We start from the raw sequence: 18,371 nt of genomic DNA, 5'->3' as shown, positions 1-18,371 counted from the left end.
CTCTGAGACGCTCTATCAGCCATTAACCCTTTCCCCGCACCTGAAATTTAGTTTATTGCATTGGACATAGATGTTTCTTGTGAATTAGGAAAGTTGTCAAAGAATTATGTTTCTTCATATTTCAGGCAAAAAATGTGAACTCCCACTAAGGTAGCTAGGTAGCTATAATCAAAAGGACAGACAATAAAAGTGTTGATGAGAAAGTAGAGAAATTGGAACCTTCCCACATTGTTGATGGAAATGTAAAATAGTGTAGCCACGCTGGAAAACAGTGAATTCTTTTAAAAGTGAAACACAGCATTTCTTCTCCTAGGTATATACCCAAGAGAATTGAAGAAACATATTCATACACAAAACTCATACACAGATGTTCGTGGCGACATTGTTCCTAATAGCCAAAAAGTGGAAACAACCCAAGTGTCTATCAGCTGATGAATGGATAAATAAAATGTGGTCTATCCATACAGTAGAACGTTACTTTGCTGTAAAAAGGAGTGGAGTATGACACATGCTGCAACATGGATGAACCTTGAAAATATGCTCAGTGAAAGAGGCCAGACACAAGCAACCATGTTTATGATTCTGTTTATGTAAATGTTCAGAATAAGCAAATCCATAGAGATAGCATGTTAGTGGGTGCCAGGGACTGGGGGAGGATGGGAGGGTGGGAAGTAACTGCTAATGGTGATGGGGTGATGGATCGTCCTAAAAATTAGATAGTGGTCATATTTTACAACCTTGCAAATATACTAAAGAACCACTGAATTACAACAAAATGAAACAAAACCCCCCAAAATAAACTAATGTAAACTAAAAGGAATGTGAGCTTCCAGAAACAAAGTGAAATCAAAATTGTATGATTAAATTATATTCAATTTCACTCAAAAGTGAGTTTCTATGACTAGGATGCCCTGCGGCCTGACTCAGTTGGAGGTGGGCTTTTCTTAGATGTGGCAGCCCACAGTGTGTCTCTGACGTCAGACCAGCAGCACACGGCACACCTGGCCATCCTCTCTGATGGGAGGGAGCACACATTCCTCAAGGAGCCCAGAGCCCCACGGGGCTCTGACTGAGAGTGTGGTTTCTCACTTCTTGTGTCCTCGGTTGGGGTCCTTGGTGGCCAGGTCTGCATCTCTGATGCCAGAATAGGGCATCATCTCTACTTTGTGTCGGGGTCTCCAGATACTGAACGTTCTGTGGAACATGGACTCCGGCCTGCAGAGCACGGCTTCCTGGGCCACCTCTTCATTTCCCATGGGGCTTCCTTATGACTGATTGTGGGACCTACGCTTGGTCGTTCAGGTGACAAAGAATGGTCCCCAAGCCCATAGCTGGCAGTTGATGCTGCTCTGAACAGCTCTTCGAGCGGGCTTTCTTTTGTCTTCCTAAGGTACAGAAATTATTTCCTACGTCATCTGGCGAAAAGCCAGAGAACATAGAATCACAAGGTCTGCCCATATCCAGGTTCAAGGCCCTGCTCTGAAGGTAACATCTCTGTCTGCAGTGACCAGACTTCCGTTGGGCTTGTTAGCAGCGTCTCTAAGTCACTCCCAGGAGTAGAGTGTGTTTCTTCCTTAGGGCCAGGGCTACAACCAAGGGTCGTGCCAGGGGCCATGGGTGCCCTGTGTAGACACACAAAACTTCCTTGGTTGACCTGGCAAGTAAGTCCACCTGCCGATTCTTAAAGGAGATTACAAAAAGACATCCATGAATGGCCGCAGCAGTGCCCTCTCCAGAAGGAAATAGTTTTGTCACGCTGCGAGGCACCGACAGCTCCTCTGCTTCTAGTTGAAGAGCAGTGGGATCTCTGTCAGCGCCTCCTAGCCAGTGTCACCCAGCCGGCCCAGCCCCCCTGCTGGGGAGCACCAGCATTTCTGGCACGCACTGGCCCTGGTGGTCACCTTGACGCTGACCCATTCCACAGCTGGAGGAGAGGCCAGCAGTCCTGAGAGGGGAGTGGCATGGACACTCCCGCGGCGCACATGGTCTCTGCCGTTTCCAGGGCACGTGGCTTCGCCAGCACTTCGCTTTTCACGACTCGGCAGAGTGCGAAGCAGCGATGCAGGTTACTTCAGGCCAAGACTTTTATGTTGGGGGAAATGAAGTTGTGGTGAAGTTACAGCCTTTTCAGTTGGAGGCATTTTCTCACCAAACCCCCTTTGCAGTTTGACTTATTTTAGAAACAAAATTCCCATACTCAGATGGCTTCATGCTTTCCACAGGTGCAAATCTTGTCCACTGAGAAACTCAGGTTCCTTGGGTCTTGCCCTTTCTTTTCTGAAACTTCCCTCTTTCTTCCAGGCCCAGTACAAAGGCAGACAGACGTTCATAAGCATAACGTCAGCATCTGCTTTCTTCACGTCTTCCTAAAGATTCTCTTATAGATATTGTGGGTGCTACGCTCTTGTCTGAAAGAATAGTTTCTCCTGCCCTTGACGGCGGCATTCTGTGCTCCATGCTATATTCGTTAAGTGTGAAGTTATATGCTTACCAATTTCTGTGGTAAAATACACCTAGCATAAAATTTACCATTTTCAACCTTTTCTCAGCATACAGTCCAGTGACAGTAAGTACATTCACATTGTTGTGCAGCCATCACCACTGTCCATTTGCAGGATGACTTTACCATCCCCAGGAGGAGCTCTGCACATATTAAACAGTAAACTCTGTTCTTCCCGCCCCAAACCCTTGGCAACTGCCATTCTACTTTTTGTTGCTATGAATTTGCTGCTACCTTGTATAAGTGGAATCACACCATATTTCTCCTTTTGTGTGTGGCTCATTTCACTTAGCAGAATGTTTCGAGGTTCATCCAAGTTTTACGTGTATCAAGCATTTAATTTTTTTGTGGTCGAATACTATTCCATTGTATGCATATGTTTGTCCTTTCATCCACTGATGGACACTTGGGTGGTTTCCAGCTCTCATTTACAGTAATGCTGTTGTGAACATTGGTTTAAAGTACCTGTTTTTCTGTTTCCAGTTCTTTAGGTATTTATTGGATCACACGATAATTCTGTGTTTAACTTTTTTCGAGGCACCACCAGCCTTTCCTGCAGTGGCTGCAGCACTGCACATTTCCACCAGCAGCACATGAGAGCTGCAGTTTCTCCTCCTCCTCCAAGCTCATGCCAGTTTATTTTTGGACTAGCCTCCCTTTGGGTGCGAAGTGGTATCTTCATCACACAGTTTAATGCAAATAATTGTTTTTTGGACATTGTTTGGAGACACACTAATACCGTTTACTCATTTGTACGTGCTCGTGCATCTGGGGCCGCCACTCCACCCACCAACAGGGTCTGTGGGTAACAGATTAGGCCTGACCCACCCTGTACAGTGCGACCCCAGAGGGAGACTTGTCCGAGCCTGTTAGCAATGTGTATGTTTTTCTTCCTTAGCTCCCAGGAGGGAAAGAGCCCAAAGGTGGAGCTGCATAGCCACTCGGATGTCCCTTTCCAGATGCTAGATGGCAACAGCGGTCTGAGTTCTGAGAAGATCAGCCACAACCCCTGGAGCCTGCGCTGTCACAAGCAGCAGCTGAGCCGCATGCGCTCCGAGTCCAAGGACCGGAAGCTCTACAGTATCCTTGTTACTGCTTCTTCAGCGGTGTCTGCCGCGGGGCCTGTGACAGGGTGCTTTCCAGGACCGTGGCTGAGGCCCACTGCTCGGGGTCCCCTCTTTTGTTCTCATCTCCTTTTTTCATAGGCTCTTCTTTCTCGTCCTCTCATTTCATCAACATGTTGTTGTTCTGCCTTTGGGAGTCGCTAAGGCTGAATATTAAACTTGGCAGTCTAGAAGAGTGCTGTCCAATAGAACTTTCTGGGACAATGGAAGTATTCTGTATCTGTGCTTTTTATTAGTGTGGTAGACACTAGCACATTGAGTATATACAGTGTGGCTGCTGTGACTTGAGTTACTGAATAAATAAATTTAATCAGTTAAGCTTTAAATTTAAATCACCAGATGTGGCTAGCAGCTACTGAATTAGTCCATGTCTAGAATTAGGTGCGTGTGTTTGTGCGCACACACGTGTATTTCTTCCCTCCCAAGATAGTAATTTAGAAGTAAAATGTTTGGTTTTTAAAAAAAATTTAAACACCATACCTGTACAATGTTAAATAATTTTAAGATGTTAAAGTTAAAAGTATTATGAGATGCGAATCCTTATAATCATTCAGTGTTTTGCAGTAGTAGACGATAACTTATACTGAGAAACTGGGAGGGGGAGTGTGCTGAGCACTTCATTTGTATTTACTCAGTTTTCATGACAGTCTTTTAAAGGAAGAACTATTAGGATTTTCATCTTTCGATGAAGGGAAGCACAGGAAGTAAGTGTTTTGCCCAGTCAGTAAGTGGCCAAAGCAGGATTCAAGAGCCGAGGCTCTCAGGTACTGTGAGGTTTTCTACAGCTTTCTTTAAGTTTTATTTTCACTTATAGCAGGTGATGAGATTAATTAAAGGCCAGATTGAATGGTTTTCTATAAGTTATTTAAAGAATTAAATGTTAACATTTTCATCGTCAGCATGATGCTGAGTGTCTTCTTGTCCTCTAAGATTATTTGATCATGAAATAGTTTCCAGATATGGAATTAAAGTCCAGTTGCGAGTCCCAAGGGCTTTTGGCAGACATGTGACAAGCCTGTACCTTTATCTAGGATTGTCGCAGACAGTAGATTAAATGGAGACATGAATATATAAATGATAGGAGTCAGGACCATAGAGCTGTTTGTAGCAAATGATCCTAGAAGTACTAAGGGATAAATTTTAAAGATACAGGTTGCCGGTTTGAAGTTAAGACAGAAAATGGCAACATAGGAATTTAAACCAACTTTTTCTAAAGATTTCCATTTGAGAATGTTAAATCTAATTTCTCATTTTTGTAGTGCTACAGAGGTGTCTTCCTTATTTCCTAGGCATGGGTGAAGCGCTTGCTTGAGTGAGGACTTCATTTATTGATGGTGCCAGCGATGGATGTGAATTTGCCAAATCTTTTTTATTTTTTAGTTTGTATGGCTGTAAGATGAATCCAAAGAGTAAAATTAAAATGATGACATGAACAGATGTGGTATAAACACACAGTGGAATATCATTCAGCCATGAAGAGGAACGAAATTTTGTCACATGCTGCAATATGAATGAACTTTGAAAACATTATGTTAAGTGATATAGTCAGACACAAACAGACAAATATCATGACTCCACTTAGATGAAGTACCTAAAATAGGCAGATTCATAGAAACAGGAAGTAGAATAGTGATTCCCAGGGACTGAGGGGGAGAGAGATGCGTATTGTTAGTGTTTAATAGGCACATTTTCTGTTTGGGAAGATGAAGTTCTGGAGGTGGATGGTGGTTACAGTTGCACAAGAATGTGATTCTACTTAATATCACTGAACTGTACACTTAAATATATTTAAAATGGCAAACTTTATGTATATTTTACCACAGTAAAAAATTTTTTTAAAGAACTAATAAGCCAGTGGTGTGAGCTCACATTTGAGAGTTTGTGAGGTGAATACGAATTGCATTAGATGAGACTGCCTCCTTTTATAGGAAAACTCGCTTGTGCTTTCCTGGCCGTTGCTGGTGGTAAGTGTGGTTGTCATTCTCCTTGACCGTGGCCCAGAATTCCTCCTGCTTGAGAACGTGGTGCACCACTTCAAGTACCCCTGTGTGCTGGACCTGAAGATGGGCACCCGGCAGCATGGTGATGACGCCTCAGCTGAGAAGGCAGCCCGGCAGATGAGGAAGTGCGAGCAGAGTACGTCAGCCACGCTGGGTGTCAGGGTCTGTGGCATGCAGGTGAGTTGCCTCCTGTCTGGTGAGAGCCTAGGTGCTGCTGCTGGTATGTTTTCAGTTGCCACGGACCTGTCTGCTACCCCTGCCGAGTGTCCGCCTTGACCACATTGGTCCAGAATCTTCTCTAATGGGGAGGGAGGTGCTGAGTACATCCTTAGAAGTATGTTTCTTGACCCTTCTTCTTGTCCTTTCCTGGTGCCCTTGGTCTGGGCTTCAGGTACAGAGCTGCTGTGAGAGCCTGTTGCCTTGACTTTAGCGTGAGACTCTTGTTGGTCAGTAAGTTCTTAGTTTGAGTCCAGCGGGCCCCAGGGCAGCCGGGAGAAGGGCTTCCAAGGTGATGGCAGAGAACCTGCAGGCGTGGGCCTGCTCCCTCCTGGCTTAACTGTAGGAACACTTGAGGTGAACCTGGCCCGCGCACCTCAGTTGTGGAGGGGCGAGCAGGAAAGCTCAGGTTGGTCAGAAGTACTTTCCAGACAGTGCTTGCCCGACTTCTGGCACTCACCCTTGTCTGTCTCCTGGGGTTTCAGGTGTACCAGCTAGACACAGGGCATTACCTCTGCAGGAACAAGTATTACGGCCGTGGGCTCTCCATCGAAGGCTTCTGCAATGCCCTCTATCAGTACCTGCACAACGGCCTGGACCTGCGCCGCGACCTTTTCGAGCCCATCCTGAGCAAACTGCGGGGCCTGAAAGCAGTGTTGGAACGGCAGGCCTCCTACCGCTTCTACTCCAGTTCCCTGCTTGTCATCTATGATGGCAAGGAGTGCCGGGCTGAGTCCTACCTGGAACGCCGGTCCGAGATGCGTCTCAAGCACCTGGACACAGGGGTGCCTGAGGTGGCATCACCCTGTGGCCCTAGCACCAGCCCCAGCAGCACCAGCCCCGAGGCGGGCCCCTCCACTCCACCCAAGGTGGATGTCCGCATGATCGACTTTGCACACAGCACGTTCAAGGGCTTCCGGGATGATCCCACCGTGCATGACGGGCCGGACCGAGGCTATGTGTTTGGCCTAGAGAACCTCATCAGCATCATAGAACAGATGCGGGACGAAAACCAGTAGGCCCAGCTCTGGGCCTCCAGAGCCCCTTCTTCTCCACCCGCAGGCAGGGACCATTGATCTGAACTCGCCGTGAGGATACAGACTTGCTTTTAAAGGGTTATATTTCTCTTTGGTGTAAACTAAAAGAAATGTTTTTAGCTGTAGCCTGGAATCCATATATATATAAAGTGAAAGAGGGCAGAACACACATCCTCTCAGCCAGGCTCCTTAGCTCTACAGCTCTTGACTGCCGTGTCCCGGCTGTCTTAGGAAGGAAGATTTGCCCCTGGTGGGCTTGGCAGCAGGGACAGGGAACAGCCCTTGGACACTGGTTTCTCTTGCCTACGTTTTTGAGGTCTGTGGCTGCAGGGCTCTTCTATGCCCACTCATCTCTTTTTCCTCAGTAGTAGAGAAGTTGAGTGCCCATCTTGGGGATGTTCTAGTGTCGCGGGTGTCAGCCACTCTTTGATGCTCCCGGCTGCACATGGCTGGACCCATCCTTGGTTCTAACTTCTGCATGAGGCTAGATTCATGGGCTGAAGTCAGCTTACGGTAGCGGGCGGGCCCTGGGATCCCAAGGCCCTCTGGCACTTGAACCTGCTCCTCCTGCGTGGACACCCCAGCCAGCCTTTCTCACCAGGATCCTGGCCTAAGGAGTTCACCATCTCTTGCCTCACTGAAGGGGCTCTTGCTCTGCTTGCTGTGGAAAAATCTGTGTCCCAGCAGGCCCCGGTCTCTGGTGGCTCTGGCCCAACAGGATCTGCAGTTCTTGTACTGTGGGTGAGAGTCCCTGTCCTCCAGCTTCGAGAGCTGTGCTGCCTCTGGGTGGGGTGCTCCTCCCGGGGCTCAGGGGCTCCCCTTTCCCCAGGCCCGGCTCAACGCAACAGCCCGTTACGAGGAGCTCCAGGCTTGTGTGAGAGAAATCAAGCCTAGCTGCACATAGGGACATTGTGCCCTGGAGCAGGTGCCCAGACACTGCTAATGAGAGTTTTGTCTTAACAGTTCTGGGGCCCCTCAGCCTGTCTGTTTGTCTATCTGCCAGTCCCTGTCTCTTGGGATCCTTCCCTTGGGGTGTAGCCTCGTTAGTAAATATTGATTTCCTCATGCTTTCCTCAGCAAAATACTCTCTCCTATTTCTGAGGGGAGCTTTCACCCCTGTGCCCTTTCTTAGCAGGTGCTACCTTTTTACAAAGAACTGGTAGCAAACTGAATTGTAGGGGGTGTTTTCCTGCCGGCCCAGTGCCCCCCTCTGTGGGCCTGGAGTGTGGTGTCAGCACTGACAATGGCATAGGGAAGGCCCAGTGGGCGACCCCTTCCTCATAGTTTTTATTTTTACTGCCAACCCTTAATGGCACAGAGACCTGCCACTTCTAACACATGTGGCCAGGAGGTGACATTGCACTCATCTAACCATTGCCAAGGTTAGTGCCCTCACCTCCAAGCCTAGGGCCACTGTCATGGTCACTTTCGGCATGTCCCTGTTTGGGCATTAAAGGTAAGCTTGCCAGCTTGTGTCTGTGAGAGGTCTTGATAACTGATGGACTAATTTCTGGTCCTTAGAGATGCAGCCTCACATATCTTAAATGGGCACCTTGATGGACCTTGTCTCTCAGTCCTCTGACCCTGGTGCCAGTGGTGGGCAGGTTCCCATTCTTGGGAGGGGCAGCTTGCCTATTATTGGTCATCAGTGACCACCTTCTCTCCACTACTATTCTGTGGCTTCAGCTGTAGGGGCAGTAGCCATTAGTGTAGACAGTTATTTCCTGGCAGGGCAGAGGCTGAGACGAAGGGTCTGGGGCCGCTTGGATTCCCTCTCCAGCCTGGGGATGTGCTGTGCCTCCTGAGTTCTCTAGTTTAGGAGCAGTCCACCCCTCCCCATTCCCGACCTCATAGCGAGAGAGGTTGTACGCACTCAAATTCAGTGTTTTCCTGGCACTAAGCAGTGGGCCCAGGATTTGCCGCTTCCTCCCAGGGCAGAGCCGTTTCGGCATCAGGAGACCCAGCTCTTTAATCTGGTAGGTGGTGGGTACGTCTGCACATGCGCTTTGCCACTACTCACCGCTCTCTGCCAGAGCCCTGTCCCAGCCGGGCCCTGCCTTCCCAGCCCCAACTTGGGACCAAAGTGCAGCGTGGGGTCACAACTGCAGCGCTCAAGTGACCCCTTTCTATAATGCATCCCTGTGCCAAGTCGACACCAGCCCCTGGGGGGTGGGGTGGGATCGGGCGGTGCTTAAAGAGGAAGGGGACCAGTGTGGCCGTTTGCCAGGGACCCCACCCCTCCCCTCACATCGGGGCCTGTGCAGTGGCATGGAGGCTCCTTTAAGGAGCCAAAGGCCTAGGCTAGTTCACTGTTGACTCGCTGACACCTGGCCACGAGCACGCCCCCAGGTGCAGCTATCTTTGAACTTCAAAGCTGTTCAATTTGGTTTTGTTTGTGCCGATTTAAAAAATGTTTTAATGAGGAAGAAAAAATGAAGCACCCAGGGAAGGCCCTGGTTCCTTTGCTTCCCCGGGAACTGTAAGCCCTCGCCTTTGGGAATCGCTTTCTTGCTCCATTTTTTTTTTTTTGTCTTTGTCGCCGGAGGCCTGCGCCGGGATAGGATACGTGGCTCCGACTGAGTCCGGGCGCAGTTGCGTGTTCTCGGGACCTTGCGTGCGGGGGTAGGGGGTGTTTGGCCTTGGGCCGAGCCGAGCTGCCTGCCCCTTTTTGTACACCTTGCGCTGCCCTCCCTGCTTGTGTCTAAGGTCGTGTATGTCAAAATAAAGCCGCTAGAAACTCAGGCGTGTCCGTGTCTTCGTGAAGACCTACGTTTTCCGGGAGATAAGCCATCCCCGGCCCGCGGCCCCAGGCCCCTTCGCTCCTCCCGGGCCGGAAGCGGCGGGGCGGCGCGGGTCCTGCAGGCACCGGGAAGGAAGGCAGCCTCGCCCTTGGCGCCAGTTCCGCCTTTGGATCCGCCAATGGCCAGCTGACCCGCGGGTCCTGTTGCGGTCCCCATGGCAGCCGTGCGCGCTCGACCTTTCATTGGCTGCGTCCGCCGGAGCCGCGCCCCGGCGCTCTGACGCCAGCGACCGTGCCACGTATACGGCAGCCAATTGGTCCGCCTGGGCTTACGTCATCGTCCGGCCCGGGTCGGCCTGAGTTTGGAGTCGGTCGCATTCCGGTTTGTGGTGGCCGGCATCCAGCGTCAGGGCGGACTGGGTGGACAAGGTAGATCCAGAGTCGGTCAGTCTGGCAGGTAAAGGGTGCGAGGCCGGGCCCGGCGGCGAGAGTGAGCGGCAGGAGTCGGCCAGGCGGACCGCGGACACCTCGGAGCCCGGAACTCAGTCTCTCCGGCCGCCCGTCTGCAGGCGCGATGAAGGCACTGATCTTGGTGGGCGGCTATGGGACGCGATTGCGGCCACTGACACTCAGCATCCCGAAGCCACTGGTGGACTTCTGCAATAAGCCCATCTTGCTGCACCAAGTGGAGGCGTTGGCCGCGGTAAGGCCCGGCCGGGATCGTGGTAGGACAAGAAGAGGGACGGCAAGTGGGTGGCGGACGCTCTTGTCTCGGGCTAAGCCCGCCGGTTGGCGGATTCTGTCCTTTCTACCAGGTAGGAGTGGACCACGTGATTCTGGCTGTGAGCTACATGTCTCAGGTGCTGGAGAAGGAAATGAAGGCCCAGGAGCAGAGGGTGAGTCGACTCGACCCTGTCCCTCCGTCCCAACCCAATCTCCCACCGTGGTGGGAGGAACCTGACGGGGGCTTCTCCCTTCCAGCTAGGAATCCGAATCTCCATGTCCCATGAAGAGGAACCGCTGGGGACAGGTCTGTAGAGACAGGAAGGTCTCTTGGGGAGGGTTTAGGGCTGGGAAGGGGGGATAAGACCCAGACTGCGTGGAGCCTGCTGAGCCTGGATCCAGGGTCTCAGACCCCCAGGAAAAAGGCAACCTGTCCTCCTACCCCAGCTGGACCCCTGGCACTGGCCCGCGATCTGCTCTCTGAGACTACAGACCCATTCTTCGTCCTCAACAGCGACGTGATCTGCGATTTCCCTTTCCAAGCCATGGTGCAGTTCCACCGGTACCATGGCCAGGAGGGTTCCATTGTGGTAAGGACCAGGCCTTTCTTTGGCACTCCTGTCCCCCATGGCCAGCTCCCCCCCCCACCCCGCCAGCCTTGAACTACCCCCTTATGCTGTGGGTGCCAAGCTTCGCAGTATGTCATTAAGCATTTGGGACACAGCCCTTGAGATTTAGGACAGCATGCGTATCAAGGTTCAGGAACTCTGGACTAGGCCTGAGGTCCCCCTGCACTCAGGTGACCAAAGTGGAAGAACCCGCCAAGTACGGTGTGGTGGTGTGTGAGGCCGACACAGGCCGCATTCACCGGTTCGTGGAGAAACCACAGGTGTTTGTGTCCAACAAGATCAACGCGGGCATGTACATCCTAAGCCCTGCCGTGCTGCGGCGCATCCAGGTGTGTACAAACTGTGGGTGGGCTGGGTTAGGGCAGGCCATCACTATGACCCTGCTCACGAGCTGCCCACTCCCACAGCTGCGGCCTACGTCCATTGAGAAGGAGGTCTTCCCTGTCATGGCTGAGGAGGGGCAGCTCTATGCCATGGAGTTGCAGGGTGAGGCAGGGAGGCCACAGGGTGGGGGTGGTCTGTGGCTGGGCTGAGCCCCCTGATGCATTCCCTCCCTACAGGCTTCTGGATGGACATTGGGCAGCCCAAGGATTTTCTCACCGGCATGTGCCTCTTCCTACAGTCACTGCGACAGAAGAAGCCTGAGCAGCTGTGCTCAGGCCCTGGCATTGTGGGAAACGTGCTTGTGGTGAGGCCCTTGCCCGGCCCATCATTAATCCCCTCAGTCTTGGGGGACAAATGGCTCAGTTTTGTTTTCCCACTGTCCTCAGGACCCAAGTGCCCGCATTGGCCAGAACTGCAGCATTGGCCCCAACGTGAGCCTGGGTCCCGGTGTGGTGGTGGAGGATGGCGTGTGTATCCGGCGGTGTACAGTGCTGCGAGACGCGCACATCTCCTCCCATTCCTGGCTGGAGTCCTGCATCGTGGGCTGGCGCTGCCGCGTGGGCCAGTGGGTAAGCCTCTGGGCTGGGCCAGGTGGGAAAAAGGGCAGGGAACATGTCTGCCTCACTGACAAGGCTTGCCCCTCCCTCCTCGAGGTGCGCATGGAGAACGTGACAGTGCTGGGGGAGGACGTCATAGTAAACGACGAGCTGTACCTCAACGGGGCCAGCGTGCTGCCCCACAAGTCCATTGGCGAGTCTGTGCCAGAGCCTCGCATCATCATGTGAGGGGCTGCTGTGGGGCTGGCTGAGCCTCCATTTTCCCACTGGCAAGGGGAATACCAGCTTGACACGTCAGGAGGCCCTGGATTCACTGCCATTTGTCTGGGGAGGCTTGGATGAGGACAAAGCTGTTGGACACTTGCCTTCGCCTATGGACATAATCTGGCAGGACCTTTGCCAGGCATACCCCACACAGCCTACTCCCTGAAGAAGGGCCAGGCCAGGGCTGTATGGAATAATAATTTAATGCTCACTGTGGCCCTGACTGAAAGTCAAGCTCAGGCACAATTAGGGCTTGGTGGGGCTCCCACCAATGAGGTTACACACACGCAAGGAGGCTGGATGTGGCAGGGGTCATGGGGGCAAGGCAAGGGGAGCTAGCTCATAAATAGGGCCCAGCTTGGGTCTAGGTTCAAGGGGGTAGGCTCCTGCTGTGTGGGCTAAGCATGCCTACGCTGCCGAGGAAGTAGCACTTGAATTAGCTGCCTTTTCCCAGTCCTCTACAGACACGATGGTGGCTTTGCAGAAGAAACAATCCTTGTTGTTCATCAGATGCTGGTTGATGCAGGCTCTACAACGGGAGGGGGAGGGGGAGAGGGAGGGGGTGGCCTGTGTATCCCTGATGCTCCTCCCTCCCCATCCCCCTCCAGCCTCCTGTGCCCATGTGGCCCACTTACTTGCAAGACTTGTGGCCACAGGGCTGGAACACAGCAGAGATGGGGTGAGCATAGCAGATGGGGCAGAGGTCCTCCTCACTGGTGGGCTGCAGGGAGCAGAATGCAGGTGGGCTGGGGTCGGATGCCCAGACCAGTGGATGCACACCGTGCCTATGTAGCATGCACACAGTTGTGCCAACGTGCACTCAGATGGGGTGGACCCGTGTGCTGCGGCGCCACTCACCAGGGAGGCAGCTGCTGCCTGGGCAGACGCAGAGGTCAGGTGTGTCAGCATCTGTTCTACCTGAGCCAGCTCCTCAACACTGATGTAATCTGTGTCTGGTGCGGGGGGCGGGAGGGGGGTGGTGGTAGGAGGTGTCAGGTCAAACACGGCCCTGGAAGCCAGTGCCTCTTGAGTACCCCTAATCTGGAGATTTGCTCTTCAGACTCCTGACTTGGCCCAGCCCCCCAAATCCCTGTTCCTTGACCCTCCCTGGTCCACTCACAGCTCTGTAAGGAGAAGCGCTTCTGATCAGGGGCAGGCAAGGCAGTGCCAGGGGCGGGGGGCTCTGGCTGCCCCAGAAGATAGCATATAGAGCGGAGCTGGAAGCAGGGGTCAGCCAGGAGCACCGACGTGGCTCTGTCCGTCCTAGGTGGGAGAGGGTGTGAGAGTAGTCAAGAGGCTGAGGACTGTCTGAAACTCTTCTATCAGAGGGGTGGGGGCGGTGTGACAACCCAGCCCACTTGCGTCCTTGCCTCCTTCAGCCCACCCTATATCCCTGTTTCTCCTCACACCTCCAGAAAGTTCTAGACCCCAATGAAGGACCCACACAACCCGGGTACCAGGTTAAGAAAAGCTCAGGGGAGCTACCAGAAGATAGTGAAAGTTCACCTGCCCCTTATACATTAATCCTTCCAAGAAAATAGGTAATTAGGAGCTTAAAGGCTGCGGTGTTCCTCAGGCTTCCTCTGCCGCAGAAAGCCGCCAACCAAGTGCAGGGCTGGGCATTGGGGCCGGACTCGCGCTCCCTCTGGCGGCCACGTGGGTCCCTTGATGGCCGAGGTCGCGGCTGCTCCGCCCCCTCCAACAGGAGCCAATGGGAGCCCAAGGCTCCGCCCCTGGGTAATCACCTCCCCAAGAGTATTTAGCTGAGTGATCAGGAAAACGCTCGGAGAGCTAGGACAGCCTGAGGCGGTGTTTGCTGAGTGGAGCGCGGCCGCAACTCACCACCTGGAACCGAGAAGTGGGAGCGGCCAGCAGCAAGTCAAGCCAGAGCGGAAGGGGGTGAGTCCTGGAGCAGTGCCCCGCGCAGAGCTGCCGGGTCCCGCCCCGGGTCGTTTGCCGCCATGTCCTGGCCAGCGCTGCTGGGCGCACTGCTGTGCACGCTGCGCGTCGGGTTAGGCACCCTGGACGCCGAGGACTTCCTGCCCACGGCGCTGCATAACTGCCCCGACAGATGCGTCTGCGCTGCCGACCACCTGAGCTGCGCAGGACTTGGGCTGCAGGACGTGCCAGCCCCGTTACCTGTCTCTGCGGCAGATCTCGATCTGAGCCACAACGCGCTCCAGCGCCTGCGCCCCGGGTGGCTGACGCCCCTCTCCCATCTGCGCACCCTGCGCCTAGGTCACAACGAGCTGGAGGCGCTGGGTCACGGAGTCTTCGAGAATGCCAGCGTCCTGCAGCTGCTCGATTTATCATGGAACGCGCTGCGTGCGCTTAGCGGCCACGACCTCGAAGGGCTGAAGGCGCTCGAGACGCTGCTGCTGTTCCATAACCGCCTGGCGCACTTGGACCCGAATGCCTTCCAGGGCCTGAGCGCGCTCCGCGGGCTCTACCTGGGCTGCAACGAACTCACGACTTTCTCTTTCGACCACCTGCACGGGCTGGGCGTGGCCCACCTCCGCACCCTGGATCTCTCCTCCAACCGCCTGGGACGTATCCAGGCCCCTGACCTGGCTTCGCTGCCTGCCTTTCTCAAGAACGGCCTTTACTTGCACAACAATCCGTTGCCCTGTGACTGCCACCTCTACCACCTGCTGCAGCGCTGGCGCCAGCGGGGACTAAGCGCTGTGAGCGACTTCGCGCGTGAGTACGTGTGTCTGGCTTTCAAAGTACCCACCTCCCGCGTGCGCTTCTTTGAGCACAGCCGAGTTTTTGAGAACTGCTCGGCTCCCCTGGCTGGCAGCCTAGAGAAGCCTGAAGAGCAGCTGCAAGTGCAGGCGGGTCAGTCCCTGAGGCTGCAGTGCAATGCCAGCGCCCCGGCCGCTCACGTGGCCTGGGTCTCCCCGCAGCATGAGCTGCTGGTGGCGCCAGGATCCCGCAACGGCAGCATCGCAGTGCTGGCTGATGGCAGCTTGGCCATCCGCAACGTGCAGCCATGGCACGAGGGTGTCTTTGTGTGCCTGGCCACTGGGCCCCGCCTGCGTCACAGCCAGACTCACGAGTACAACGTGACTGTGAACTTCACGAACCCTGAGCCTGAGGCTTTCAACACCGGCTACACCACGCTGCTGGGCTGCGCCGTGGGCCTGGTGCTGGTGCTGCTCTACCTGTTTGCACCACCCTGTCCTGGCTGCCGCCGCTGCTACCAGCGCACCTGCCGCTGCCGCCGCTGGCCCCGAGCACCCAGCCCACTCCAGGAGCTGAGCGCACAGTCCTCCGTGCTCAGCACCACGCCACCTGACGCACCCAGCCGCAAGGCCAGTGTCCACAAGCATGTGGTCTTTCTGGAACCCGGCAGGAATGGCCTCAACGGTCGTGTGCAGCTGGCCGTAGCTGAGGACTTTGATCTCTACAACCCCGTGAGCCTGCGGTTCAAGGCCGGCTCCGAGTCCACCAGCTCCATGGGCTCTGAGGGGCTGGTGATAACCTAGGCTGCCCAGGGCCCCCACTGCCTGCCTGCTGCTTGCCCTGCTCCCTGCCGTCACGCAGAGTACTGCCAGGCGCTGGTAGGGAGCACTGGGCTTGGTCCTCCAGCCTCCTGTGTGGGGCTCCATTTACACCACAGTGGCCTCACTCGCTGGTAGAGGAATTGGGGTCCCCACCCTCTCCTGCTCCACCTCAGCACAGGGCCTGCCTGCCTGTGTTCCTTTCCTTGGGACCACCTGGTGCCCAAATGTCCCATGAGGATTGGAACTGAGGCCTATCAGGAAGAGCCCTTGCATCAGAGTCCACCCCGAGGAGCCAAGGCAGCTATGAAGGAGTGCCGGTGAAGCACCGAAGCACGCCCTCCACCTCCTTCCCAAGGGGATGGGAAGGGGGAGGGCTCCAAAGGAAGCCCCGGCTCTGCCCCGGCGGGGGAAGGTGGAAACAAGCCCTTCTTTGATGAGCTGGGACTCTCCGCGCACCAGCGTCTAGCCTACTTCCAGTCTCCTTCAGCTTCACGACTCCATTCAGAGTCTGGTAGGCAGGCAAGGGGCAGGGGAGGCTCCTTAAGAGACCCGCAGGTGGCCTGGCCTGGGCCCCCGCCAGAACAGCCCTGCTCCTTCTGTGGCTGGGCTATCTACAGGGTACTCTGAGGGCAGCGCCTCTCCCATGAGCTCCTGGGACAGTAGGAAGGGTGCCATGGCCCTGTGCTCCCAGCTTTTCAGCAGTAAAGAGCCTGCTGAGCATGGCCGTGACGGAAGGGCGAAGCCGAGACTCACTGTCCCTCGAGAATAGAAGCCTCTTAAGAGTTGGCACTGGTCTCTGCCTAATGGGAGTGCCCTGGCCTCAGATCGGTCTCCCCCGTCCCGCTGCAGGGAGGCAGGAAAGGGGGGCTGGGGCTACTCCTGTGTGGGGGCTGAGGCGGCACCCGCACGAGTGTCCAGGATCCAGTTGTCATGGAGTTTCTTAATAAAGGTAGGACATGCTCGTTGCTGAAGCCTTTGCAGACGCAGGCGGCGGTGTGTGTGCTCAGCTCCTGATCCCAGCAGTGCTGTCCTGGACATCGCAGGGTGGCACCCTGTCCCCGCCTGAGGCGCTGAGGCACCTGTTCTGCCGGAGTCCCGGATTCCCCTACTCAGAGCCGCTGCTACTGCCCCTGGTTTAGTGCAGACCTCACCGCCTGCCCTCTGCCTCAAAGCCTGATCCGGAGGTCCATTTCAGAGGTGCGGAAACTGAACCGCAGGGAGGCCCTGCGTGGCCCTCTCCACATCAGACATACTCAGCTTCCTCGGGGCCCACGGTCCCTCTCACTTACCCTGAGGCTGGGCCGTGCACCAGGAGCCGTACCAGGATGCCTGTCACTGCCACCAGAATAGGGTAGTGGTCCACGCTCTCCAGGCCTACGGGAGGGAGGAAGGGGATAAGCTGCCCAGGGGCTCCTGGCTGATGCCATCCGCCCATCCTACGTCCTCCTCACAGAGAGGCACACTAAAGCTGGGAGTGCCAAGTCCGGCTATCGTGGTGCAGAATGGAGAATCGGGCATTGCTCCTCCTGGCAGAGGAACCGAAGCCTGTGGCGTGGTGAATGCGGGGCCCCTAAGTCCTCACCAGGCAGCCGCAGGGTGACCACACGGTCAAATAGGTTCCTCTCAGCTGTCACGCGGTTCAGCACTTGGTTCAGCAGCTGTGAGGGCGGGAGTATGCTGGTGGCTAGGTGGGCTCACCCCTGGGGCACCCCGGGTCCCGCCCACCCTCCTTGCCTGGATGCACACACCTGTGCAAGACGCCGCAGTAGCATCTCAGAGGTAGGCTGGGACCAGTCGAGGAATATCTCAGGCACCAGTGTGATGGTCATCTCCAAGACACGCAGCAGGCTGACCGAGAGGTCAAAGCAGGTGGCACATACCTTGAGCTGCCGGCTGTCTACAAAGTTCCTCTCCAGGCGTTCAGCAGCCTGCTGGATCTGAGCCACCAGCGGGTGGGCAGGCAGTGGTCAGTGGCCTGGCCGCTGCAAATCGTGCCTTACCCTCTGCATCGTACTGGTCTACAAGGTCCCACCACAACCCACCTCCTGGATCATGCCGACGAACTCAGAGAAGGCCCAGTTGAGCTGGTTGAGGACGCTGTTGAGGAAGCTGGGCGCCACGTCAGGATCCTGGCGCAGCAGGTCTGCCATGTGCTGCTGCAGCAGGGTGGAGGGGCAGGGCTCTGCAGGGGCATGGGCAGGCGGCAGCGTCGGGGGCTCCGGTCAGCGGCCCTGCCTGGCTGCCTCTGCCCTCACTCGGTGGGCCGTTGGCGCAGGACAGAGATGGCTCTGGAAGTGCTCAGGCCACACAGGCAGGAGGACGGGGTGCACTACTGCCTGGGGCTTCGGGCTAAATCTGTGCCTGCCCTCTGCTGAGCAAGCCACAGGCTGTGGCTGTTTCTAGCCCCACAGCGCCCCCTAGGCCTAGAGCAGCACCCCTAGCCCCAGCCTGAGCCCTAGCAAGTTCTCAGTCGCAGGCCCTTCAGGGACCTAGACCCCTCCTCGCTGCTCGTAGTAAGGCCGACTTCCCCAGAAGCCTCCTCTGAGCCCTGCCGTCCTCCACTGTCCTCTGCTGGCCTTGGCATGTAGCCAAAGTGGTGGGCGCTAAGTCTGGGCTGAGAGGCAGCAGTAACCAGAGCCCTCAGCCGCAGCCAGGCTGGGCAGAAACCCCACTCCCCTCCCCCCCTCCCCC

General features: G+C 55.1%; 4 protein-coding genes across 16 annotated transcripts in view; 3 read left to right on the top strand and 1 right to left on the bottom strand.

The window, feature by feature from the left end:
- IP6K1 (inositol hexakisphosphate kinase 1) overlaps positions 1 to 9,618 on the top strand; it is a 36,061-nt gene extending 26,443 nt beyond the window's left edge. For both annotated transcript variants that reach the window (XM_016149955.2, XM_016149956.2), the window contains exons 4-6: positions 3,399 to 3,580; positions 5,626 to 5,801; positions 6,326 to 9,618. In XM_016149955.2, the coding sequence (XP_016005441.1) occupies positions 3,399 to 3,580; positions 5,626 to 5,801; positions 6,326 to 6,859 (892 nt within the window). In that variant the 3' untranslated portion in view covers positions 6,860 to 9,618. The remainder of the gene's footprint in view (positions 1 to 3,398; positions 3,581 to 5,625; positions 5,802 to 6,325) is intronic.
- A 332-nt stretch (positions 9,619 to 9,950) lies between these two features.
- GMPPB (GDP-mannose pyrophosphorylase B) lies at positions 9,951 to 12,390 on the top strand. 3 transcript variants are annotated; one of them, XM_016149960.2, is made up of 9 exons: positions 9,952 to 10,074; positions 10,187 to 10,320; positions 10,433 to 10,513; positions 10,599 to 10,647; positions 10,788 to 10,930; positions 11,140 to 11,298; positions 11,377 to 11,455; positions 11,530 to 11,657; positions 11,740 to 12,390. In XM_016149960.2, the coding sequence occupies exons 2-9, from the start codon at positions 10,192 to 10,194 to the stop codon at positions 12,136 to 12,138; spliced, it is 1,167 nt and encodes a 388-aa protein (XP_016005446.1). In that variant the 5' UTR covers positions 9,952 to 10,074; positions 10,187 to 10,191; the 3' UTR covers positions 12,139 to 12,390. The 3 variants fall into 3 exon arrangements, with proteins under 3 accessions (XP_016005445.1, XP_016005446.1, XP_016005447.1); XM_016149961.2 differs by having other exon boundaries at positions 9,952 to 10,320; positions 11,740 to 11,922; positions 12,007 to 12,390; XM_016149959.2 differs by having other exon boundaries at positions 9,951 to 10,320.
- The window catches only part of RNF123 (ring finger protein 123), a 28,579-nt gene continuing 22,567 nt past the window's right edge, over positions 12,360 to 18,371 (bottom strand). For 6 of the 10 annotated variants that reach the window (XM_036219771.1, XM_036219770.1, XM_036219768.1 and 3 more), the window contains 6 exons: positions 17,723 to 17,862; positions 17,429 to 17,617; positions 17,263 to 17,338; positions 16,970 to 17,054; positions 13,295 to 13,437; positions 12,360 to 13,127 (listed from right to left, as the gene is read on the bottom strand). In XM_036219771.1, coding sequence (XP_036075664.1) covers positions 12,583 to 13,127; positions 13,295 to 13,437; positions 16,970 to 17,054; positions 17,263 to 17,338; positions 17,429 to 17,617; positions 17,723 to 17,862 — 1,178 coding nt within the window. In that variant the 3' untranslated portion in view covers positions 12,360 to 12,582. Of the gene's footprint in view, positions 13,128 to 13,294; positions 13,438 to 16,969; positions 17,055 to 17,262; positions 17,339 to 17,428; positions 17,618 to 17,722; positions 17,863 to 18,371 lie in introns of those variants that run through there. The other 4 variants (XM_016149948.2, XM_016149943.2, XM_036219767.1 and 1 more) reach the window with 4 other exon arrangements.
- Positions 13,432 to 16,666, top strand: AMIGO3 (adhesion molecule with Ig like domain 3). Its single transcript, XM_016149953.2, has one exon. The coding sequence runs from the start codon at positions 14,136 to 14,138 to the stop codon at positions 15,660 to 15,662; it is 1,527 nt and encodes a 508-aa protein (XP_016005439.2). The 5' UTR covers positions 13,432 to 14,135; the 3' UTR covers positions 15,663 to 16,666.

This window comes from Rousettus aegyptiacus, unplaced genomic scaffold, assembly GCF_014176215.1.
Source record: "Rousettus aegyptiacus isolate mRouAeg1 unplaced genomic scaffold, mRouAeg1.p scaffold_m13_p_4, whole genome shotgun sequence".
In the NCBI taxonomy this organism is placed as follows: Eukaryota; Metazoa; Chordata; class Mammalia; order Chiroptera; family Pteropodidae; genus Rousettus; species Rousettus aegyptiacus.
Note: the sequence above shows the minus strand (reverse complement) of the source record. Positions and strands in the feature narration are given on the sequence as shown.

What these genes read in the sequence shown, in the direction of transcription:
- AMIGO3 (XM_016149953.2), top strand. Translation starts at nt 14,136, where the DNA reads ATGTCCTGGCCAGCGCTGCTGGGCGCACTGCTGTGCACGCTGCGCGTC.
- GMPPB (XM_016149959.2), top strand. Translation starts at nt 10,192, where the DNA reads ATGAAGGCACTGATCTTGGTGGGCGGCTATGGGACGCGATTGCGGCCA. An exon ending in GCCAGGAGGGTTCCATTGTG is followed by an intron (nt 10,931 to 11,139) that starts GTAAGGACCAGG and finishes CCCTGCACTCAG; the next exon opens with GTGACCAAAGTGGAAGAACC. An exon ending in TTGTGGGAAACGTGCTTGTG is followed by an intron (nt 11,658 to 11,739) that starts GTGAGGCCCTTG and finishes CACTGTCCTCAG; the next exon opens with GACCCAAGTGCCCGCATTGG.